At 39.4% G+C, this 24,378-nt stretch overlaps 3 protein-coding genes across 5 annotated transcripts; 1 reads left to right on the top strand and 2 right to left on the bottom strand.

Moving 5' to 3' along the window:
* Positions 1-70: 70 nt before the first annotated feature.
* Positions 71-13,300, bottom strand: tpcn1 (two pore segment channel 1). Of its 2 annotated transcripts, none has more exons than XM_078250619.1 (26): positions 12,663-13,300; positions 8,878-9,014; positions 6,742-6,918; positions 6,547-6,660; positions 6,228-6,358; positions 5,571-5,659; positions 5,369-5,403; positions 5,196-5,254; positions 4,902-5,001; positions 4,669-4,785; positions 4,363-4,487; positions 4,222-4,270; positions 4,062-4,125; positions 3,924-3,968; positions 3,770-3,826; positions 3,630-3,683; positions 3,416-3,488; positions 3,027-3,134; positions 2,676-2,837; positions 2,394-2,509; positions 1,899-1,945; positions 1,705-1,773; positions 1,444-1,540; positions 1,091-1,230; positions 918-998; positions 71-832 (listed from the first exon to the last, which is right to left on the bottom strand). In XM_078250619.1, the coding sequence occupies exons 1-26, from the start codon at positions 12,751-12,753 to the stop codon at positions 686-688; spliced, it is 2,484 nt and encodes an 827-aa protein (XP_078106745.1). In that variant the 5' UTR covers positions 12,754-13,300; the 3' UTR covers positions 71-685. The 2 variants fall into 2 exon arrangements, with proteins under 2 accessions (XP_078106745.1, XP_078106744.1); XM_078250618.1 differs by lacking the exon at positions 12,663-13,300 and adding an exon at positions 9,885-10,466.
* drc10 (dynein regulatory complex subunit 10) lies at positions 11,502-16,702 on the top strand. Of its 2 annotated transcripts, none has more exons than XM_078250629.1 (5): positions 11,502-11,892; positions 14,143-14,773; positions 14,932-15,153; positions 15,261-15,332; positions 16,252-16,702. In XM_078250629.1, exons 2-5 carry the CDS (start codon positions 14,144-14,146, stop codon positions 16,531-16,533), a joined length of 1,206 nt encoding a protein of 401 aa, XP_078106755.1. In that variant the 5' UTR covers positions 11,502-11,892; position 14,143; the 3' UTR covers positions 16,534-16,702. The 2 variants fall into 2 exon arrangements, with proteins under 2 accessions (XP_078106755.1, XP_078106754.1); XM_078250628.1 differs by lacking the exon at positions 11,502-11,892 and adding an exon at positions 13,320-13,603.
* Positions 16,703-17,001: 299 nt separating this feature from the next.
* cfap73 (cilia and flagella associated protein 73) lies at positions 17,002-21,578 on the bottom strand. Its single transcript, XM_078249711.1, has 7 exons — positions 21,417-21,578; positions 21,174-21,309; positions 20,035-20,127; positions 19,715-19,906; positions 17,775-17,996; positions 17,501-17,656; positions 17,002-17,411 (listed from the first exon to the last, which is right to left on the bottom strand). Exons 1-7 carry the CDS (start codon positions 21,443-21,445, stop codon positions 17,274-17,276), a joined length of 966 nt encoding a protein of 321 aa, XP_078105837.1. The 5' UTR covers positions 21,446-21,578; the 3' UTR covers positions 17,002-17,273.
* Positions 21,579-24,378: the final 2,800 nt, after the last annotated feature.

Here is a 24,378-nt window from a genome sequence, read left to right as displayed (position 1 = left end):
ATACATTGTAAGTAAATAATGTAAGCAGTTACCAGCAGTATGATAGTACAGCAAAAATACATTAATGCACTTGACAATTCGAGCAGTTTATTAAAATCCCTTCTTAGCTAACTCAAATACATCACAGAATAAGAAGAAGCTATATAAAAGTTAAATACTTTGAGTCTGTTGAGACATTAGTTAGGAGATACACTGTTGGGTTGAGCTAAAAGGAGTGTAAGAGTTTATACTTTGGGTCTTTAGAGAACTTGGATGTAGTGTCTGCGGTAATACGGATCAGATGAGCCATTTAACTAAGGCATCAGGTTTAAGTACTACATGATTTACAAGAGGTCACAAAAGGCCTACAGCAGTATACGTACACGACATACTGTAGTAGTACGGGTTCGCTGGTAATATTTGCTGGAGTCTTTGAAAAGGCCAAAAGAGGGCGACGCTCCCACCTCACTGGTCGAGCAACAGACCTGCACTGCTGTCTTTCTGTCTGTAGTGACGGCTCTGAGAAGGAGTCATCTTTAACTCGTCTCACTCTCACATCAGTCCAAAAGGAAGCCCCGGACTAGTTTCCCACTGTGGCAAACGGTGCGCGCGGGGAAACTGGAGAAGAGCTGGTGTGATGGGGGTTTTCTTTGCATTTCAAAATGCTGAGATGGTGGTGGTGTATGTACTGCTTTCAAACTGTGCATTAGTTGACCCTGTGAGGTCCAGTCTGTGCGTTGAGCTGAGGCTCTGGGAAGGGAGATGGGTCAGAGACGGGACTGTCCAGCTCCCGCTCCAGGCTTTGGTCTTGCTCAGGCAGATTTTCCCTTGAATACTCTGTATACCACTCGTGCTGAAAAAAAATGTAGAGAAGGTGAAGAGGTTACAACAGACCAACTACTGTCATGGTATTCAGGATTATTTCTTCAGTTTCTTACCTGTATCTCCTCCTCGTACATTTTCATGCTGAGGTCACTCTTCGTCCGAGACCTGCGACCTAGGTACACCAGAGACGAGTGCTGTACACACCAGCAGGAGGGAAAGCTGGTTAGTGGGACGTCATGTGATAAGCAGAGCACTAAGGTGTGTGTCTGTGTGTGTTTTTTCTCACCCCTCCTCTGTCCATAGTTTGTAGGACTCCCTGCAGAGAGCTGAGGGAGGACAGTCCTGGGCAAGTCTGTTTGTACAGCTCCAGAGTGGCCAGAGCTTCATCACGACTCACCTCTACTTCAAAAACTATCCCGTTCTCATCTAGAACATGTGCACACACAGACATTAAAATGACTTTCTGAACATTAATTCACAGTTCACCCTGTCCTTTCACACAATTATTCAAATATGCATTTCATCTGATGATCTGTGCAAGAAATACAGCAAATATTCAAAAATACATGAAGGCTTTTGTTCCTAACATCCTTTACATTCTGTAAATGTATACACAATTATCAACACATCCAATCTCACCCTCTGGGTTCTCCACTGGTTCACGGTTCTTGCGGCTGTAGTTCATGCGGAACACAAATGCATCCAGAATGAACGCCACGATGATAGTCATCACCACCTGGAGACACAAAATATCACATACATACACGGTCACATTAAGGAAAATTGGATTTCCCCAAGAGGGATTACTAAAATATACATTATTATTATTGGATAAAATCAGAAATCCATTACATACTTCCACACACATATGACAAACACATATGACTGCACAGGCCTCACCATGGTAACTATGTAAAATGTCATGAAGTAGAGCCGGCTCCAGTGGGTTGTCATAGAAGTGACTCCTTCCTGTAGGAGAGTGAACACGGCAGCAGTGAAACAGCGACACCAACTGATCAATGACAAGACTGCAGAGTGGTGACTGATGAAAGCCCACAGATAAATGAGATATATATATATATGATTAATCTTACCATGGTAATGTACCAGTTATTGACCACAGTCAGTTCAAAAAGAGTCACTGGAGAAAAAAGAAAGAAGAAGCAATGAGTCAAATTTAAAAAAAACAGAAATGAAAAATGAAATGAAAATGAACAGATTTAGAGAAATAGTCCCGGACAAATACACTGTTTACTCCTGTTTGTTTCTTAAAAACTACAGTGACCAGCTGTAATAAATAGATAGATAACCATACTATTGTTATCAAAAATATGTAATACATATCAACATTAACTTGAAATATGTTGAAAATATTCAGGCTTTAAAAATAAATAAATGAAACTATATATTCTTGACCTGTTTTTCGTGTTCAGAAGGAACGAATACGCTGCAGAGAGCCAGAGACAAAGAAAAGTGCTGAGAGACGGCCCAACGCACATTTGGTTTTGGTCTTTTCATGGGATTTGTTGACAATAAAAATAACAGAATATTTCTAGCCTCTTTTTTAAAGAAAAAATGAGAGGAATTACCAAAGCTGCTGAGGATGTTGTTGAAGTTATTGAGATAATAGTAGCCTTCTTCCAACACCGTTTTGTTGCCATAGGTGACATTGATCTGTCTGTAGGAGTCTGCCACTGTGCTGGCGCTGAGAAGAAAAAAAATAAAATAAAAATCGATGGAGTGAACTACACATAATTTATCCTCTTGTGCCACAAGGTAAAGAAAAAGCAGAAGACCAGAGTTCATGCCAATACATCCCAATCAGCCAATATGTAGAATACTGAGAAATAAATTGCAATTGCTTGACTCACTTGCAGCAGTTGGGGTAAACCACCTCTGCAAAGAACTCCATCCCAACAATGGCAAATGAGTAGTAGAAGATGATTAAGGTCAACCCCAGACTTGCCATCCTGGGGAAGAGCTCAAACATGGTGTCCAACACATTACGATACCTCTGCTTTATCTTAAACAACCTGTGAGAGACAAAAGACCAACATTTTAACATATTTTAACAAATATATGAAATATGAAATATAAGTACATGTACATTATACAGTACCAGTCAAAAGTTTGGACATGCATTTTCATTCATTTGAATGGGGAAGTGTGTCCAAACTTTTGACTGGTAACTGTACTCTTAAGATTAAGAAATAAAAGAGTACCGGAGCAGCTGAAGTGGTCTGAGAACTACGATAAAGTAAAACGGCTCCATATCGAATGCAAGAGCAGTCAGGCCCAGGAAGGCAAACACTGTCACTGAAAAGTCAAACCTGGACAGATGAGCACAGGGAGCATTAACACCAAGAACACAGAACCAGTGTTTGGTTCATGTTGAAATTAATTTTAGTTGTGTTTTTAACAAAATTGCCACAAGAAAAGTTGAATTAAGAGTACTGAATCCAAATGTACAGACTCGAACAGGGTATATGGATTTATGCAGTCTTATGCTCAATGTGGTGCTCGGCATAACCCCTCTACAAGTCTGAAGTTTATGATTCAGTACTCATTCAATATGTCAATCAATCGACCCAGTATCCAAGTTATTACTCACAGATTCCACCCAGAGCTGAAATAAGCCATTGGCCCCAAACCAGATATTTTCAATAACACCTCAACACCATAAACTAAAAGTGGAAGGATAGAGGCAGAGTTAATATTGGTATAAGTGCATGTAAACAACTTTAATTCTTGACACCCTCTATGGCTAGTTTTACAGTATATGATGATTTTCTATGTGAGTGCGAGACGGCATGCAGCCTACTCACTGGTCAGAAAGACAATGTAACTCCAGGGAACAAATCTGGACCAGGAAATTCCACCTGCAGAGAACAGGAAGGTGAGAGATCTGTTGTGCAAAACACTTTCCTTCAGTCGCATGCGTTTATGTCATCGGGAAAGATCTTACTGTTGAGCGTGTACGTTTCCACGAGAATCCACACGCCATTGATGGCCACCACCACATCTGCAGCCATGAGAGAAAGGTTAAAAAGGTTTATGATGAGAGACTTTGCCTCTGCATCTCTGAGGACAGCTGGGAGAACATAAATGATTACACTTACACATGGCATATTGGAAGGCCTTTGATTTCACAAGCAGGTTAATACCTATTAAAGTAGAGAAGAAAGTGCAGACAATAAGGACTTGAGAGACAGATTTGTTTGGTCTGATAAACAGAAGTAGAGAAAAAGAGAACTTGCCTTTGAAAATGAGGAAGGTTGTGTGTGGAAGGTCATCAAACCAATGTTCTCCACTGCGTCGTGCCTGAACAACACACACATATGCAGTACATGTACATTAAAGGACACAAAATAAAGTGAATTATAACTGCAATACGCAATATGCAGTAAGGCTACGTACCTTCCATTTAAGGCCAGTCACCTGATAGAACTTATAAAAGTCCTGTAGACTGAGGCAGAAAAAGACGTTGACAAGAAGATGTAACAACGCAATTAAAAGCGGAAGGATTTTAACTGAAAAAAGTGTATGTCAAGCAGTTACCTGAGCATCGGAGCCCCTGAGGTGTTAAGAGCTTTATATGTGAGGAAGCGGTCTCTTGCAGACATCCGTGGTCTGTAAAATCGCATCAGACCATCAAATTGTTTCAGCGACACGCCCATCGGCCTCTGGAGAGAAAACAACGGCAACACAGAAAGACGCATTGGTCGGGAGTGCTTCATATTGAATATATATATATATATATATATATATATATATATATATATATATATATATATATATATATACACATATACATACATACATACACACACACACATTACAATACATAGAACGGTGAGGTCGTACCTGTCGGCTAACTAATAGCTGAAAGGCATGGTCAATAGCGGAGCGTTTGTGGAGTAAAAGAGATTTAAACTTCATCTTCTCAACGTCATTAAACGTATCAAACACCACTGCCAAGAGCTGGAGGAGGAGAGAAGTGAAGCTGATGAGTAAACATGTAAATAGGCTAATGGAAGCCATGTCTATTATGAATAGGACTGAAATGTTAGAGGTGGTGGAAACAATGCTATTTGTACCAGGTTCATGATGAAGTAGAGCTCTATGGAGAGGTAAACAATGAAGAAAACACAGGACCAGCGGTTCTTGGAGTACGATGGCATCATCACATCAGGGAAACTAAAAGAAAGAGGGAAGCAAGCCATACATACACAAGTCATAAAAACTGTGGAGTCTGCCTAAACACAAATGTGGTGAGGAAAAAAAACAGCTTTCATGATGAGCTTTGAAAGTAGGAAGTTACTGCTTGCATGCCATTCATGTGTGTAAAGATGAAACAGAAATCTGAACAGTATGTCCACTGCTGTACTTACTTTGCTGTGGTCAGCAGCACAAACAGACTGACAAGGCTGTTCTCCAGAGTGCTGAAGTACTGCGGCGAGAGGAAAAGGCTAAAGTCAGGAAATCTGACCACTACGGACACAAAAATCCCCCAAACCTATGTAACTCACACAAACTAATGTCAGGCACTCAAGACTCAACGTACCGGGTCAACAGTGTTTGGTGAGAAGAGGCAGAAACCTGGGAAGAGACAACAGGATGGTCAAGTACAGAGTAACAGGAAACCCTGTTCCTTCTAAAGACAGTAGAGGGTTTACCCTGAACTATTTTCAAATTTTCCATAAAAAAAAGGGCAAGAAAAGAAGCGGAAGCCTTAAAAATACATTAAAAATAATAAGCATTCTTACCCAACATAGCAAATATAACCATGAAGAAGAGCAGCAGTAGGAGGATGTCAATAAAAGGTGGGAGGGACTGGAAGATCTGACGCAAGTTTCTGATTGGATGAAAGAAACCTTGTTAGTGATGACTGCTTTCAGCAGTTAAATCAGTGGTGTCTGTATGTTAATGGGGTGGGACAAAATCATGGAAAAAAAACAAGGGGGAAGGGACATTAACTTTGAAGTAACCAATTCAAAAAGTAGCAACATTAAAGCCGACCATCAGGTAGCAGTAAATGTCATTTATGGAAGACATTTTACAACTATGCTTTTTGAAAATTTCAGACGCAGGTGACTGGTAATAGTAGAAGACACTGTCAAAGTTTTTCAAGGCAAAATGAGCACAAATCTAACTGAGCTTACAAGATTTTGTCTGGCTTTGCAAGCTTGCAGAGTAGCGTCACTGTTTTTCTTTCATATGAAAAGAATTACGTTTAGAAGGGATGCTTAGCGGCTCTGTGTGGTATTTCCTTTATTCTCTCTAGTGTCTTCCATTATACAAACAGGATTTGGTGCGAGTTGTTGTGAAAACTTCTCATTTGGGAAGCTGTAAATTCTATTTGGCCACGATGACTTTGACCTGACTGTTTGAATCTCTGTGTGTTTGTTTAGGTCATTATGTACCTGCGCACGGCACCGCAGTATCTACAGTCCACCAGGAAAATTGGTCTGAGAGCTCTGGTCACTCTCATGTGAGACGTCTGTCTGATTAGAACCACTATGGCCTCCACGAACTGTAGCAGCAACACACACATCTGAACAAGGAGAAGAGACAACGTGAACGATATGCAGTAACAAAAGCTGATCCACAAACTATGACATGAGGCCTGCAGACAGCAGGGTGACTGCCTTTCCTCAGTGGACCCGACTCTACGAGACGAAGCATCCAGCATGCTGAAGTGACTATTATGCTATCAGTAAGTATCCATCATGGATCAATTACCTTCACCATGGTCCTCTTGTGTCGTATGAAGGTGTGGAAGCCTAACCAGCGGAGTTTCATGCATAGCTCAAATGCCACAATAACCAAAGCCAGCAGCTCCAGAGTGGCATGGACCTGCAGAGGTATCAAATACACAGGTGATTTTACAATACACTGTGTGTATAAGCTTGTGTTTGCGTGTAAATGTTTACTCACATAGACATCCAGGCGCAGTGAGGGCACAGCTGGAGCTTCACACAGTGACAGCATCATCAGCAGCAGGCCTGTCAGAAGCTCCATCATGTAGAACAGGTGGTTGTGAGCAAACAGGTACGCTGCCAGCGCTTTTGGGTTTCGAGGATGGGTGAAGAACTTATCATTGTTCTCTCCCTCCTGTATGTGAAATTTAAAAGACACATTTAAACCACACAATATAAGCCTTTTTGTATTCAATTCATTGGATTTCAGCTTAAAGGTCAGATTTCCACATCATTTTCTATTATAAAGCAGTCAAGGTGCTATATAAATACTGTGAATGTATCAAAATGCTCAGTCCACAGAGAAATGCACACAGTCTGTATTCAGAAATGGTGCCTTTAAACAAGCTGTCAGGACTTTATACGGTTGTGATGTCACAAATATACTATATGTAGGTAGAAAGTGCCGCTACTGTGCTGTTACAGTCATTCCCTGGCTGCAATGACTCTAAGAGAGACTCTGAGTACGGAAGACCCGGAAACGCTGACCAATCAGAACAGACTGGGCTTTTTCAGGAGGGGGGCTTAAGGAGACAGGCGCTAAAACTGAGTGTTTTTTTGAACATTAAAGCATGAAAACATGTTCTCATAGAAACCCAAAATACAAGTATGAACCTGAAAATGAGTATAATATGGGACTTTTAATTAATGTTCCACCACTATGGAGCAGAATCTGTCGTCTGAGACACTACCCATTAGCATAAATTCAATCTGAGGTATTGATATGATAAAGCAGTGACCAATTTTCTTGCTCTTGATGTAAGAAATGTGGTGTGTGGTGGGAAGCTGTCATAACACAGACTTAAGACCAGCTACCGAACAAGAACCAGGCAAAAAGGGACCAAATACTCATCATCCTTTTCACTATGTCCAGGAGTGTGGTAAATGTTATCTATCTACAAAGTTGTACCTTTTCTTAAAAGGTACCCTGTGGAGTTTTTGACCAATTTCATGCTATGCCGCTGATCACCAGTTGGTAGCGGTAATGTGCAAAGAAGCATAGTAATCCGCCAACAAAGGCAGTGAAGAAGAAGACAGAGCAACTATTGTTATTAACAATTCCCAATTTATAGTATTTTAAAAAATTGTCTTTGTAAATATGGTATGAGGAAGGAAATGCATATAACACATTGTCAGGCCTTAAAGGTATAATATGTAGAAGGTATCAAGTTGGCCCCACCTCCAGAGAGACAAAGAGCAGTGGTGGGCGAGCGAGCTAGCGAGTTAATGACGAGAGAGAGTGCTGAACAAAGTCGTAAATCAGAGGAATAAAACGTATGTTCTAAAGCACAAATAAACACACCCTTACCTCAACAGGAAGGTACCACGTTGCCATTTTTTGTAAATACAGAACTTCATTCTGTCTGTGTGTGTGTGGGTTAAATCTGTGTGTCGGTATGAGACTCAGAGGGGCGTGACAAAGTAGCTACACTTCGGAATGAGAAGCTGCATGAGGACTGCACAACCTGCACGCTGTTATTGGCTGGGGGTTACACACCCACGTGGGGCCCAATAGCTCTTTGTTGACGCCCATAAACATCCCGTACACAGAAAAATAATAAGAAAAGAGAAAATGCAGGCAGAGAGCAGGGTCTATACAGATACAGGCACTGCCACACACGCATAGTGGGTCATCATAAGTGACAATTGAGAGGGATTATTTTTGTACTCGTCTAGACATTGTTTTTTTAGTAAAATATTGCATATTATACCTTTAAGGATACACACAATGCATTTAAGTAAAAACACTGAATGTAAAATATATATAAACATCTTTAACATCATTACACATGAACTTTGCAAATCCAGTGAAAAAGCCTGTGTTTGTGTGAGTAAACGTTTTTTATAAAAAGTGGACAACTATCGGAACATTCCATATTTGTGATTCCCTACTTTTTTTGTATTTTAAAGTTCCTTGTATATTAATTGATTTATTACTTCCAGCAGATGTTAATGCTGTAAATATAGCCCAGTAAATGAGCACAACGTTTAACCATCTACAGGTAATAGTGTGTCATAAAAAACATTATACACTATGTTAACTTAGTTAACCCTGTGCACTCAGTAACTAACAAATGCCACTGCGTGTGAATACCTGCAGGTAGATGGCTGCCTCTTGGTAGTTCATCTCCCAGCTTTGCCGTAAGGACACGTTTTGGGCTCTGTGGATTTGTGGCCCAGGTGTTGATATCACAGTGTTGTTCACTATGTCATAATTGCCTCCTCCTCCATCTGGCAGAAAACACATACCGGTAAGTGTTAGTGTATTGATACAGCCCACAAGTGAAAAAAGAAGAACTGTAACAATGAAGTCTTTTCATTTTCAAAGCCTTCTGTAAATGGGTCACACACAGTGGTGAAGAAGTATTCAGATCCTTAACTTAAGTAAAAGAACTAATACCACACTGTTAAAATACTCAGTTACAAGTAAAAGTCCTGCATTGAAAATGTTACTTAAATAAATGTATGTAGTATTATCCCGAAAATGTACATAAAATATTAAAAGTAAAAGTACTTCCTGACATTTAAAAAAATGGAAACGATCAAAACAGTTATGTCAATCAACTAAGTGTTAAATTGGCTAATGACCTAAGATAAAATTAAAAAAATATATAAAGCTGCAGTTTCATATGGCTCTTTGCAGTTTTGCTTATTTAAAGCTAATGTACTTGCACTTACAACCTGTTGTCTGGAGTTTGCACCTTCAAGATTGAAAGCACTTTGGAATTGGATAAAAGTGTCAGCTAAATGACATTTAATTTAATGTAATCATTTCAGCTGTACTTGAAGGCCTATATATTGTTGGGTAGTTTAATTTATAATAAAACATTGTATTTTATAAACTACATGTCTTTTGTGTGCAAATCTTAATTTGTAAAGTAACTAAAGCTATCAGATTAATGTAGTGGAGTAAAAAGTACAATATTTCTCTCTGAAATGTAGTGGAGTAGAAGTAGAAAGTGGCATGAAAAGACTCAAGTAAAGTACAAGTAGCTCAAATTTGTACTTAGGTACAGTACTTGAGGAAATGTACTTAGTTACATTCCAATACTGGTCACACATACACACACACACACAGTACATAAAGGGGTATGGGCCTACCAATGCTGTCTAGTTCTAACTGTAACGCATAGGAGGAGATCACTACTGGAATCCCATTGTGGATCTGATCTTCATGGGAACCAGCTGTCTGTCCACATATGCACTCCATTGTCAGTTTTTGTCCGTGTTCCCCAGCTGTGTGACTGAATCGAGAATCCTTAAGTCTACAGCACAAGTGTGTGTGTCATTCACAGTGGTCTTGTTCCAGCATCCACACACATCTGAAGATACAGATGGCCACACATTCCACTCAGGCCTGATACAAACTCCAGAAACACAGTCCGGATGTGAGTCCTTACAGATCCAGAAAAATGCAGGCCAAGCTGGAGGATCCAAGTAATAACGAAGACAGAACACCATTCGAAACAATTGACAATGCTTCTGAAACTCAGTACTTTTTTGATCGGTTTGCTTTTTTTAGGAAAAAAAAAAAAAAAAGTCTCTTACAGTTGCCTTGATGAGAGATACTGTCACCAGTGACAGTGAAATGCAACTGAACCTGCCTTAGTGACAGAGTTTAAACTTTGAACCCACTCAGTAAATGAGTGCAGTGTTTGCACTGATATTACATTATCTATTACATCCCCTTCCTGCTACAGACAGGATACAGACACAAGCCACATAAACCACAAGAGGAATTAATCCTGCGCTACAAGAGAGACAGCGTCTAACTTCCAAAGACAGGGAAGACATGTAGATATCTAATAACACTGAGAAAGCAGTATTCCATTGTAGGACGTAATGCAGAACTAGGTAATGACTATCTTTTAAAAATGCAACAGATGCAGTGCAGGTTTAAGAAAAATGAAAAAGTACCGCTGAACATGATTAAATCCAGATTAACTCAGTATTCTCTAATAAGCTTAAAGTACAGATTCAAGCAGGATCCCTCAAAAATATAAATTACAGTTTCTTTTTTGAATAAGCAAAACCTCTATGTGTCTTTCAGCAGCTGCATATTTTAGTCCTATCTCGGTGCTCCTCCCACGTACTGTACATCACATGTTTCTGCTTCAGGCATGTCTCCTTAGATTGAAACGTAGCGGAGACCACATGAGTCTCTGAAATCCAGTCACAGACTGTTCCTGTCCACCTTGACAGCAGCAGATTGAGCTGAAGTGTGAAGATCAAATTCCAGTCCAGCGGCAGCCTGGCTGTTATCCTGACAGGAGTACAGCCCGTGTCTGCCGTGTGCCACTCCAACCCCTCATTTGTTTGAGAACAATAACATGTTTGGAGCTCCCAGTCAAAAACACAGTGGGGTCAGGCTCACAGAAACACAAACAGGCTCAGCAGTCATGACCGTTTCTCCCAGGACAAATAAAATCTAGTTTTGTGATGATCTGGAGGGTCCTGACCACCAGCAGTAAAACTGAACTCCACACTTCTATCCAAACAAGTGATTTGTCACTGAGGTGATACAACGCAGCCTTCTTACTCAGTGTCCAGGTTTAAACTCCCTCTCTTTCCAGAAAGCTCACACAGCAATCAGCCAGAACAGTATGATACTTCCTCCTTGTCCACCACTCCCAAATATCCTGAGAAAAAAAAAAAAAACTCCTCTCCTCTTCCTGTTCACCTCCAGAGCCAGAGTAAATGATCTAGTATGCTCACACACAGAAACACACTTAACACACAGGCTGCAGACATTCACATACACAACACACACATGCGGCCCATGAGCACCAGGGAGGGGCTGAGGGGTGTACTGGTCTGCTGAGGCAGCAGTTTCTCAGATGGGTCATTTTGTAGCTTATATGTGAGGAATACAAAGGCAGCAGGATTACTATGTTGAGTGGATGCATGGATACCCATGCGTTCTGTGCGCGCACACATGCACACACGCACGCGCACACACACACACACACACACACACACACACACACACACACACACACACAGGTGGACAATCTCTGCTCTCCATTAAAGCAGCGTGGCCTGGACGTGCAGCATGTATGCAGCCTGTCAACAACATTAAATGAATTCAGACTGCGCTAGTGCACATCTGGTAAGTAGACCAGCATTAAATTACTTACTTACCTACAAAATATATACTGCTATAACAACATACAAAAACACTTCTATAAACACTTATACAAAACAATGGAAAGAATGTAGGAGAATGATCACCACTTAGGCAAGAATAACTGTTTTTTTTTTTTTTAAACAAACCTTTTTAGAGCAACAGTACGGCTTAATGAGAATTTACATCTGTCTTTCTGTTCACTGATTCCCTCATACAGAAGAAACCAACCACCAAGCATATACTCAGTTGCCAGTTTATTTGGTACACCTAACTTTAACTAATTTTGTTAAAACTGTTTAAGAGAATTGTTGATTCAATTTTATATCATTTTGGAAGCTGTGATTTGCTGTGATGTTGTCTACCCCATTTATATAAATGAGGGAAAACTATAGAATTAGAAACACCTATCAGTATAATACAATGCAAAAGCACCACATACGACAGCCTCCAAAAGGACTACAATTTGAATCAACACCTAAAACAGGTAAAAAAAAGAAAAAACGTGAATATTATAACTTTAATCTAGGTGGGATTTATTGCAAGGCTACTGCATTAGTTTTAGCTGTGTGTAACTTACCAAATAAACTGGCAACTGAGTGTATTTTCTCACAAGGATTGTTGCTTTAATTGTATATCCAATACCATGCCACAATAATAGCAACACTAAAACCGCCCACAGTCATGGGCCTAGCAGTACACATTAGTTGGCATGACTCCATCATGGCTGAGAATGAGGACGTGACAGAACTTACTTTCGTCTCCTCTCTCAGTCTCCTCGTTGAGCAGACCGAGGTTGGCTTCGTCCCAGGTTAAGATGAGAGGCACATCGTCGTCAGACTCCATATTAGCAGATAAACAGGCTGCACAGCCTTCAGTTATAATGTTCAATAAGAGTTAATCTAAGCTACCCACTAGCTAAATAAGTGCGCGGTTTGTTCCGCAGACTGCAAGATAACTGCACATCATGGATGCTCGCAGCTAACGCTAAAACCGAGTACTTGTTAGGCTGTGCTAACTCAGATGATGCTAAATACTAGTTAAAATGTCTCTGACATGCAAAACAGGAACTAGCGGTTTTCAAGTTGTGTGAAGCGGACATGGTTATATAAGCTGTTGCTTGCAGATTTGGTCTTCGTCCTGTTACAGACAGTATCTGTCACCGAATCAACTGGTTCACTGTCACTCAGGCTAACAAGCTGAGACTGTCTGTGTCCATCACGGCATCATTACAAACAAGGCTTTCTTCTGGATAACAGATGTTGTGCGTGTTCTGATAACATTTAACCGATAACTACGTAAACCAATTCTACATCTAGATAAATGTTTCCGCAAGCAACAATACTTGGCAGTTATTAACGATACTACAAAATCTCTACAGATAACGTTACAGCTGGATCAACAAACATTTGCGACACTGAATCAATTCACGGCAGGCCGAGTGATCCAAGTTGCCCCCTTTTCAAAATAAAAGTCAAAGAATCTAAGATAAGGCCAATCACATTAATTTATTTATTCATTCATTTATAAAAATGCATAATCATGCATACATCTATTTTCTGCATCATAACATGACTATGAATGAACAGGTGCCGGGTTTAACACCATATACGGCATCCGCATTAGTGGTATCTTAGCAACAGAGGAAAACATGTCAACAATATTTTCTGCTTGCGGCCAACGTACGAGTCGAAAGGTAACTATGTAACGTTAGTACATCTAAACTAACACAAGTAACTACTGTCATTATTTTCAAAAACAATAGGAAGCGGTCTTTAAATCAACGTTAAGTTAAAAAACTAAGCCACAAGTGTATGTTGTTAATTTAACACACGCTAATGCTCACTAACATGACCTAGCGTTAACTAGCTACTGTCGTGGATAACGTTAGCTAGCTAAAGTTAACTAATGTGATGCGCCAATTAATACCAGAGTCAATGCTAGCCTACACGTTGTAACATGTAGACGCTAGTTCCTATAAGGTAATGACTTAATTAACAGAACATCATTAAAACACACTTCAACAAACAGGAATAGTCCAGAACACAGTCCCATGAGCCTTTGCACTCCTTCAGCGTAGAACAGTCCAGCTGCTCCGCCAATATAAACAAACACTGTAGGTTCATATGTAACATATGGAACTGTTACAACTATAGAAATAGAATGACGACAATGACGATGTTACAACACTAATCTTTTGTTATGGTTAACTGTTTTCCTGCCATCCATTGACAGTATGTCTGTAAAGGGGGCAATGGTGCTGGCGAAGACAAAGACCCAATCAGAAGATGCTCTAAAGAACAAAGACATGTCACAGAAGAAGCTGCTCTCTCTTGAGGCTCAACGCATCTCAAGCATATTGGAAAACTGCATTAGTCAAGTTGAGTTTGTAGCCGCTCTGCCTACTGTCCTCCGGTTTAACAGTGTGTCCAGTGTTGTGGACAAGGAGTTGAGCAGGGCACTTCAAGACCATCAAATATTATATAAAAGTCTGGAGGGGCTAATAGGTCTCAAGCAGGAGTCAGATGAGGAGCAAGAAGGAGAATTTGGAAAAGCAAGGGCTCAGCTTGAGAAGGACATCAAGAACTCTGTCAGGGATCTGCTCAGACTTGTCCGAGCCCATCCAGATGCCCTTTGTGGTTTGAGGACAGAGCTAGGTATGGAAGTAGGGGAGAGCGAGTACATGCTAATAAGAGGACTTAAGAAGTTCCACAGCCACGTGGTAGAACAGTTGCTGACCAGTCTGGATGAGGAGCTGGAGCTGCTTCTCCACAAGCAGGAGTCTTCATCCCCTGCCCAAGATTCGGAGCACCTGGTTTTATTGGAAGAAGAAGTAGCTACAAGCATGAAGCAAATAGATGCGATGGTGAGGCACTACTGTAAATTGGATGTTAAAAAAGAGACCCTCACTTTAACTTGCTTAGATGCAGCCAGAGAAGAAAGATTTCTCATGTAAGCGATTATATCCTCTGCTCTTGACCTTCTTCCTGTCTCACATCTCCTGTCTATCTTTTTGTTGTACAGATTTCTGAGAAAAATGTTGAGATCCAAAATTTGCAGAGTTGTTTGAATGGGAACATCAGACAAGACGCAGGTGTGTCCCTTCTCGTCGAGAAGCAGTGCCAGTCACATATCAAGGCAGCAAAGATGAAGCATACCAGTATACAGCGGGAGATTGATCGACTGAACAGTCAGCTCAACAATTTGATCCTTGAAAACAGACAGGCAGAGAGAGTAATCCAAACGGTAAGTTTAGTCAATCGAGCATTTCACAGTAAATGTACTTGCATATATATATATAATATATATTCATTAAAACTCATGTCACTGTTACTGTCTGTTTTTCTTGGCAGAAAAATGAAAAGGTGGAGGCAGAAATTGAATACTTGCTCCAAACTTTTGACGATGTAATAGGAGAAAACCAGGTACCTTCTCAGACAAACTTGGTACCACAAAGTGCCAAAAGCTACTGGAATTTTTTTTTTTAAAGTGTGTATACTCTGGACCACTAGTTCATATGCCTGTTGAGGCTATATACTAGGGTGTTTAACAAGGCAATCTGTTCTTGACCTCCATTATAATAATAATAATAACTTTTATTTATATAGCGCCTTTCAAGAAACCCAAGGACACTTTACAGAATTAGAGGTTGTAGGCTGTGGTAAACAGGTGGTGTTTCAGGAGTTTTTGGAGAATATAGTAGTTATTAATCTGAACAAAGGGTCAATTTACTACCTTTTTCACACATCCCAGTCTATATCAGCTGATTGAGTTCAGTCAGTCTAAGCACAGATGGAGAACATCTGTTGAAAGATTAAAACAAATAAATTATATTCAGGATATTGCGTATATGCATCATCCTGCTCTACAATATAATACTATAAAACACAGACAATCTTCAGATTAGAGAAACTGAAACCATTGAATATTTGCCATATTTGCTTAAACTATAACAATTAATAGATTATCAAAATAGTTGCCAATTTAATTCTCATTTATTTATTTTATAAGCTCTAAAACACACCAATGTTTTATTTACACCTGCTCATTTTACGCATCGTCCTCAGGTGTGTCTGGTTTGAAATCGAGGACAGATGCATTCACACTTGTATAACTTCTGACAACAACATGTATGTGTATCAGACTGCCTATTTATCAGCATGACATTAGAGAATGTATACCTGCTTATTGAATTATCCCTTCCCTGATTTCAGGATGCTCAGTATCTATGAAATGACCAATGGGGTCTATCTATGTTTAGTAACACTTTTTGTGACATTTCTGATTTAACTTCTTTTTTTCTTCACTATCCGCCTCCATCTCTCTTTCTCGTCTCCATCCCAGGCCGACCTGGAGTTGAATAAAATGGATTATGAAATGGAAGAGGAGGAGCTGATGAAGCTGAAGACACCCTTTTCTGCCCTAGAGGTTGAGTGCAACCAGATCCAGGAGAAGCGTCGAGTGGCAGAAGAGAAGAGAAAGGGGGATATGAAGGAGCTGGAGTTGAAGACCAAAGCTGCTATTTTTGCCCAAGCCTGGTGGAGAGGCTACAGTACTCGCAAGGCCTTGAAGAACAAGGGCAAAAGCAAGAAGGCCAAAAAAGGCAAAGACAAGAAGACCAAATAAACAACCACTGACTAGTTTCATTACTCTGGTGGTGCTACAACAACACAAACTGTAGAGCATGAATGTTTTTGGATGTTTAAAAAAAAACTGAGACTGTTGAGCAAATAACGTTATACTCCATATCCCGTGTGTGTCATTTATGTGTTGTTCGCAATAAAGTTCTTTATGTTATAAACTTGTATTTACTATTTTTGTGGAGAACACAATTTAATATTTAGATACTGTCTTGCTGCAGACAATATTAAATTAATCATAAATGTTATAACAGCAGCAAATAATGAAACACTTTTGAAAAGCTATTATTTAAAACCAGTGGACAGCCACAAAAATGTTTTGACATATGGCTTTGTTGCACCTCGGCAAGTCTCCAGCATAGCCCTCCTCAATTTTAAACTGAAAACACATCAGCTAAAATAAGTTACAACAGGGACTGATTAATTGGGTGCACCAGTTGCTGTTTTCTTTATTGGCCACAAGGTGGCAGTACAGGACTTTATGTTCTGAGCGATCGACTGTCTACATTACATTTCATTCATTTGTCATGTGGACAGGAGGAGCTGGGGATTGAACCACCAACAGTATACTTTATTGGATATTGCTACTAACTAAACAGTATTTATCAAGTTAAAACAAGTCAACCTCAAATGTATATTTAGCACTATCAGATACATTTCAGAATTTATAATCTGGCCATGTTAATAACAATGAGGAGCTACATGAAAACAAATCATTGGTTGCACTCAGTGCGGAGCATGTTTCTCACAATCTTGAATTACAATATGCTTTTTGGGCTTGTCTTTTTTATGTCCTTCATGTCTCTGTGAGGAAGTTTGATGTTGTTTTACTATGTCCTCGTGGTCCTGGATGAACATCTTGACCTAAGAAGGAGACAGTAGGAAACAGCATGTTGATCGTTTTCTGTTTCTCTTGCTGTTTATCACCATTTCTGCTCTGTCAGGGTACATACCTTGTCCAGCTGTTTCTCTGTGTCATTCATATCCACAGCTTCCTCCTCTTCTATGTCATCTGTCATTTCATAGAGGTTGAGGGTCGCCATTTTAATCTGTCCCAGTAAGAGTGTTTTCTTTGCTGCTGTTTCCTGAATGTGGTTCCACTTCCTTTCCTGTGTGAAGACAGGGTCAACTAAATTTCATACAAATGATGGTCGTTCAATCTTTAATCAACATTTCATCTGGTCTTAGCTCTGATGCCGGACTTTGACCCGGGATCATGTCTGGTACCCATGTTAGAGCCTCAGAGCGCGTCTTCTCTAGCTCGGTCTGAAGCTGGGACAGCTGGTTGTTCTTGTGCAGCCGCAGGAAGTGATGCTGGTCCTCCAGTGTCAGCAGTGCTTTTCTCTGCTGGCTGACCTGCTCCTGCGCCTTACTCTCCCTCTGATAGAGATGGTCTCGAAAGTGGAGAAGACTCTCTAAATGACCTGTGAGCGCCTGCACATTATCAAACTGGGACACACACACACACACACACACACACACACACACACACACACACACACACACACACACACACATTAAAAGTGTAGCTTCATAATTAAACTTCATTATCTACTTAAAATGTGCATACATCACTCCTGCAAACATCATACAAATTATTGCACTTTTCTGAAATAAAACATTCACCTTTAGGGAGAAAGAGCCAGAGGTGTTATTTCACACAGCGATGTAATATATTTATAAATGTGTGTGGCTACTGTTTAGGCCATCATCAAGAGACAAGATGAGTCAAGATATAGGGAGGCTTACCACCATGACTAAACAATTCCCAGGGGTCAAAAATGAGTGGTTCAGTTACAAAATACTTGCATTTTGGGGTTGTGTAAAGGAACCTGTTGGGCAGTTTATGCTTTCAGAGCAGCAAAAATACAAAGACAATGTGTTTACATTTTTTTTGATTGCTAAATGACAATGGGCACAACTGGAGCTACGTGTGCAAAACTCTAACTACAGTCTGCACAGCAGCAGTTCTTGTGAACCAAACTCTAGTTCGTTTTTCATTGCTTGAACACAGTTTTTAAAAACTCTACACACTTATCCCATGGCTTTAACCACAACGTGCACAACACTGTGGATTTAAAGCACTTTGTTCAAATGCTAACACACTGCTGTCAAAACTGTTAACCACACATTCAAAACAGAATGGATTTCAGTCTGGTGCATTTCAAACACTGCTGATTGCAATTTCAACTGAAAGACTTGTTAGTGAACACATGTATATACAGTATATAGGGAAAGCTCAGAAAGATTTTTTTTGGAAATGAAGAAACACCATTTACTGTAAGATTGAATCAATTATACACTGTACTGTTCGAGAGAAACTGTAAACAGGTAAAAGAGCAAAGATACCAACACGTCCAGGTAGGATGTCTGAGGTTACATACACAGCTATAAAAAACGTGAAAAACACTACATTTACTATAGTAAAACTGTGGACTTACTGTTTTTCAGAAAATAATGGAGGTGGAAGCAATGGGAACACCACATTCATTTGTATTTAGAGATGATGCCGGTGCATGGTAAGCCAGGACATCCAATGTTCTTTGTTATTACATACCTTTAGTTTTTAACTTTTTTTTCCAGTCATTACATAAATTACTACAGACAAAATAAAATGATGTCTATTGAGGCAAACTGCTGATTTTCATTCCTTCTTATTTACATAGAAAACACTGGTATGTTTTAAAATAAAAATGTTCATGTGACAGAATTTCACTCTTTTCTTTAAATAAACTATTGATTAGTGTGAAGTCACTTAAATGATTCAAACTGTAAAGATTCAAAGTTTGTAATTTATGTATTGGTGTTTGATGCTAGTGTTTTTACTCTCAGTGTGTTCTGAGTGATGGTGTGTGTTATCTACATGAGGATTGTTCATAGTGTTTGGCTGCACTGAACCTGTTGTGAGACGTGTGAAGAGTTGTGTTGCTTGGAATGAGTTTTGAAGGTGATGTCAACTGTTTAGTTCAGGCGACTGCTGTTAATGCAGACTGTGGTTAGAGTTTTGCACATGTGGCTTCAGTTGTGACCATTGTAAAAAACTGTAAAAAAGATATTAACTGACAGATGGTTTAGTAAAAAGGACCATTTTATGATACTATTCCTGTACAATAAATACATTTACATTTAGTTACTTTGCCATGTAAAAAACAAACTCTTTATAGTACCTTTGTCATTTTGACCACCCGCTCCATGAAGTCCCAATACGAAGAGTGTCTCTGGACATGACGCTGTAGCGCCTGTTTCCTCTCTATCAGTTCAGCATACTCCACCTTTAGCCTCTCAAGCGCTGCCTCCAGTTGAAGCACCTCTTTCCTCTCCCTCTCTGCGTTCTCAGCAGCTTGATCAGCATCCTCATCCTGCATGGAGGGCGAGAGTGGGATTTAGTTTGGCTGTTGCTGTCCAGTTCCAGCCAAGAAATTGAAATCCAATAAAGTTATGTACAGGCTAATACAGGTGTTGTGTGTGAAATGATCCTCTACTGTACCTTGAGAAACTTATCAAAGCTCAAGTGCAACTCCTTCACTTTCTTAGCCTCCTCGTGCAACTCATGTATGCGCTGTTGCAAACTCTCCAATATCTACATAAAAACACACACAGCAGACAAAAACTCCCATTTCAGATACAATCCAGATGTTACTAGTCATAATTTTAAATTCAGTTATCCAAAATGAATAACCATTCATAATCCATATCCATCAACAAATATCCACAATACATTTGTAAATATATGTGCAAATGTATTTTTACTAGTCATAATTCCAATAGTAGATATCCCTAATGACATTAGAGATATCCAGAAAATGCAATTGTTTTTTTAATTGTCTTTTTTGCTTAATTGTTTTCAAAAATTATAAGGAAGGATGACGTTGTGGATACCAAAAATGACAATTGTGGTTAGAATGAATGTTTTTTGAAGATAATTGTATGGCTTAAATATGATACAATTACAGTAAAAAGGATAAGAAGAATATCTCGGTGTAAATGTCTGACATGTTAATTTTGAATAGGAATGTTTAAGATATGTTTTTTAATAACATATCTTAAATTGTAGCCCTACATCCACACTGCTACGTTTTCATTTTTAAACAGCGTTTTGAAACACAAATGAGCTCTGTCCACACAAGCGATTTAGCTCCAGTAGCAGAAATAATCTCCATCTATATTAACCATGGATGTATAATAAAACAATATTAACATGTCTGACAATGCATATCACATGTCCATTTGCATACAATGGGCATGCTGGTGTAAACAGCAAGCAGATTGTCTGACTCTGCGGTTGAAAATCATGGATGTATAAGTTAAAAATACAGAAACTACTTTGGAGAAAGAACAACAATGGCGAAAAGGAACACCAGGGATTTATTTGCCTGCACCAACAAGGTGGAACTATTACTGAAAGGTATGTAAACCTAATTAACCAAAGGTCGTTTCTGCCTGTCCAGACTACAACAACCCTGGAGTTTTTTTGTTTGTTTTTTTAAACTCAGCAGTGTTTCCAAACTCCGGAGTAGTGTGTACCCGAGGCATACACGTAGCAAAAGATAGCCTATTCGTTTTTAAACGAAAATGTAGCTAGTAGTGTGGAAGACTAACGTTAGTCGCCTACAATAAATATTCTACCTGTTTGCATTCCTTTTGCTTTGCATCAAGATCTTCGTCTTCCCGGCGTTTCTTCTGTAGATCAAAAAGGGCAAAGCTCCTGTCACGTAGAGGTCCTCCTGTCACCACACCGTGGCTCGCCCCCGCAGGCAACCTCCTGTTCACACACAAGCATGGCAGAAAGGTTAGTAACACTGACCGCTCACATCGATTCTAGCTGGGCTTCACACGCTCCGCCAGGGAGAACCACTCCAAAAAACTCACTGTGAAACCAGCTGCTCACGGACGCTCATGACTCTTTGTTGTGTTTGGGAAGTTTTCTGACAGAGTTAATGATGATAATCTTCATTTTTTACTCTTCCTCCTGCTGTTGTTGGTTAGTTTTCCAACTTTCTAAGAGAGCTCGGACCATGGACAGCGGGCCTTCTTCCCCTCGTTTCTATGGTAACACAAACCAGGAACTTTTAAAGGCACAGTCCGGAATTTCAGTGCAAAGAAAAACAACTTTCAAAACAAAATCTCTTATGTTCATTCAAACCAGTTAGTCCAGAAAATGAATCAACAACTAGAATTTCAAATGTAAAAGATCTTTCTATAAGTCAAACTCTTACGTTTTTTCAATCATAGCTGAAATGAAAAGCAAATTAATCAATTAGAAGATTGATGCCAAATTAATTGCCAACTATTTTGATAATTAATTAATCATTTAAATCCAAACCAAACGTTTGATGGTTGCTTGATCACCTCCAGACCTGTTTCAAGGCATACAAATAGGCTACTAATAGGCTAATCGTTACTTAAAGCTATCAATAATATCTAACATCAATACACCACAATTGATTATTGATAGACAACACAGGCACTGGCTCATTGGCCCATGAGTTGGGGTTGCCCCAAAGCCAGAGCCTTTGCTACACATTTTTCATTAACAGAGGGGCTGAGTCAAAAGATAGGCTGACCTGATCAGGTTTTTCTTTATTTGCTTCTAATCTAAATCCTTGAGTATCTGACCTATACATGATATTCATTTTGATCAAGATTATGTTAACTTTTCCTACTTGATACAGCAACACAGTCCATACTCAAACAACTACTGTCATGCTACAACTAGCCAATATACTGAGTAGCTCTGCTCTGTTGCTTTAATATATCCTTCATCCCAGGTTATTTGTTTTCCATTTACAGAGCCAGGGCTGTGTATTAAAGCTTTAGTGTGTAACTTTTTGATATTTATGAACATCCGTTACATTCAAGCCATTGCCAAATGAGTTGCTACAAAGCTAGTTAAGACTATCAGCTCCACACAACTCTCTCTATTTCTCAGTATGGCTATGTTCAGAAGATTGTGTCGTTTGGTGACTTTCCTGCGCAGAAACTCAAGTGAATATAATTACCTCTTCTGAAGAGTCCGTCGTGTTTTTTTAAATCCTCCTTGTCCTCCTTGCATACTAGCAACTGCATGAAGTCTAGCGAGGTCGGTGACTTGAGTCTGTTTGGTGTGTTCAGGTGCCGTTGTCAGTCGTAGGAGCCGTCGGCTTTAATTTGGGCTGATTTGACTTGTTAAATCGGCCAGTGGGCAGTCGGACTCAATGACCAATCTGATTGGTGTAGTGCTCGCCCTTGACTAGTGAATTAGTGCACTTATGTTAAAACACTTACCGTAAATGACGAGTGGGATGAGCGTGACGAACGCCTCTCAAAATCTGATGAAAATCTTTCAAACTGACCTTTGCCGATCAAAAAAACAGACAGATTCATTCATTTATTCATTCAAACCTTTATTTAACCAGGATAAAAAACTCCTTGAGATTACAAATCTCTTTTACAAGAGTGTCCTGGCAAGTGGCAGCAGCGTGGTTTCAAATAAAAACAAAGACAATAACAAGTAAAAACATAGACACTTTCACTCATCATATTCAAACAACAATGTCGTCATAAAAAAATCTGGGTCCTAAATCGATTTCAAAACAATGACAGACAGACTGCCTTTCTGCAAGATCCTTTAAAAAGCCTTTAAAAGAATAAAATGAGACCAACTCCTTCAATTGTAGTTCATTCTGAAGCTGATTCCATGCAGATGGTGCTGCAAAATTAAAAGCCTTTTTACCAAAGTCAGTGTGGGCTTTAGGGACTGACAATAAAAACAGATCCTGTGAACGTAAGTGATATGTCCCGGCAGACCTCGGGAGGATGTAAGCATTCAGATAAGGAGGAAGTAGTCCTAATACTGCTTTATAAATAAAAAGATGCCAGTGCATCCAACGCCTGATTGAGAGGGAGAACCACTCGACCCGAGAGTACAGCAAACAGTGATGAGTATGAGATTTTAAGTTTGTGATGAATCTTAAGGCTCCATGAAACACTGTGTCCAAAGCATGATGACACTGGGAGGTTGAATACATATATAAAATGTCACCATAGTCCAAAACAGACAAGAAAGTTGCATTTACAAGTTGTTTTTTTGCTTCAAAGGATAAACAGGACTTGATTCTAAAGAAAAAACCTAACTTCAACTTCAGTTTTTTAACCAAACCTTGGACATGCAATGTAAAAGACAGTGATTGATCAATGATAATGCCCAAGTATTTGTAATGTGACACTTATTCGATTTCTGTACCTGAAAGTGTACAAATGGTTGGGACATTGTTTTTAGATGATTTTCCCCTAGTGAAAGTCATGACTTTAGGTTTTTTAGAGTTTAGAACCAATTTTAAAGTAGCCAGATTATGTTGCAAGATGTTAAAAGCAGATTGTAAATTTGTGATTGCTTGACCTAAAGTGGAACCAGAACAGTAGAGAACAGTATCATCAGCATAGTAATGATAGTTTGTATTATTTATATTATTACAGAGGTTGTTTATATAAATGCTAAAAAGAAGCAGCCCAAGGATTGAGCCTTGAGGCATCCCTTTTGAAATATTTAGGGAGGCAGAAGTGAAACCATCTACTCGCACACATTGTGTTCTCCCTGATAGATAACTGTTGAACCATCCCACTGCCTGTTCTGATAGTCCAATATAGGTGAGTCTTTGAAGAAGTATTTTATGGTCCACTGTGTCAAAAGCTTTTGACAAATCAATAAACAGTGCTGCACAGTGCTGTTTATTGTCTAAGATTTTGACCAGATCATTTACAACTTTTGAAACAGCTGTTATTGTACTATGTTGTTTCCTAAAACCAGATTGGAATTCATTCAGAATATTTTTATTAATTAAATAGTCTTTTA

This window comes from Sander vitreus, chromosome 5 (assembly GCF_031162955.1).
Source record: "Sander vitreus isolate 19-12246 chromosome 5, sanVit1, whole genome shotgun sequence".
NCBI classification, from domain to species: domain Eukaryota; kingdom Metazoa; phylum Chordata; class Actinopteri; order Perciformes; family Percidae; genus Sander; species Sander vitreus.
Note: the sequence above shows the minus strand (reverse complement) of the source record. Positions and strands in the feature narration are given on the sequence as shown.

Excerpts from the sequence above, each read along its gene's own strand:
- tpcn1 (XM_078250618.1), bottom strand. The coding sequence starts at position 9,993 with ATGGAGTGCATATGTGGACAGACAGCTGGTTCCCATGAAGATCAGATC. Across the intron at positions 3,489-3,629 it reads TTACATTGTCTTTCTGACCA|TTTATGGTGTTGAGGTGTTA; the intron begins GTGAGTAGGCTG and ends TTCCACTTTTAG. Across the intron at positions 1,541-1,704 it reads CATTTTACATAGTTACCATG|GTGGTGATGACTATCATCGT; the intron begins GTGAGGCCTGTG and ends TTGTGTCTCCAG.
- drc10 (XM_078250629.1), top strand. The coding sequence starts at position 14,144 with ATGTCTGTAAAGGGGGCAATGGTGCTGGCGAAGACAAAGACCCAATCA. Across the intron at positions 14,774-14,931 it reads TGAAGCAAATAGATGCGATG|ATTTCTGAGAAAAATGTTGA; the intron begins GTGAGGCACTAC and ends TTTGTTGTACAG. Across the intron at positions 15,154-15,260 it reads CAGAGAGAGTAATCCAAACG|AAAAATGAAAAGGTGGAGGC; the intron begins GTAAGTTTAGTC and ends TTTTCTTGGCAG.
- cfap73 (XM_078249711.1), bottom strand. The coding sequence starts at position 21,445 with ATGAGCGTCCGTGAGCAGCTGGTTTCACA. Across the intron at positions 17,657-17,774 it reads GCTCTGAGGCTCTAACATGG|GAAAGGAAGTGGAACCACAT; the intron begins GTACCAGACATG and ends GTCTTCACACAG. Across the intron at positions 17,412-17,500 it reads CAGAGAAACAGCTGGACAAG|GTCAAGATGTTCATCCAGGA; the intron begins GTATGTACCCTG and ends TCTCCTTCTTAG.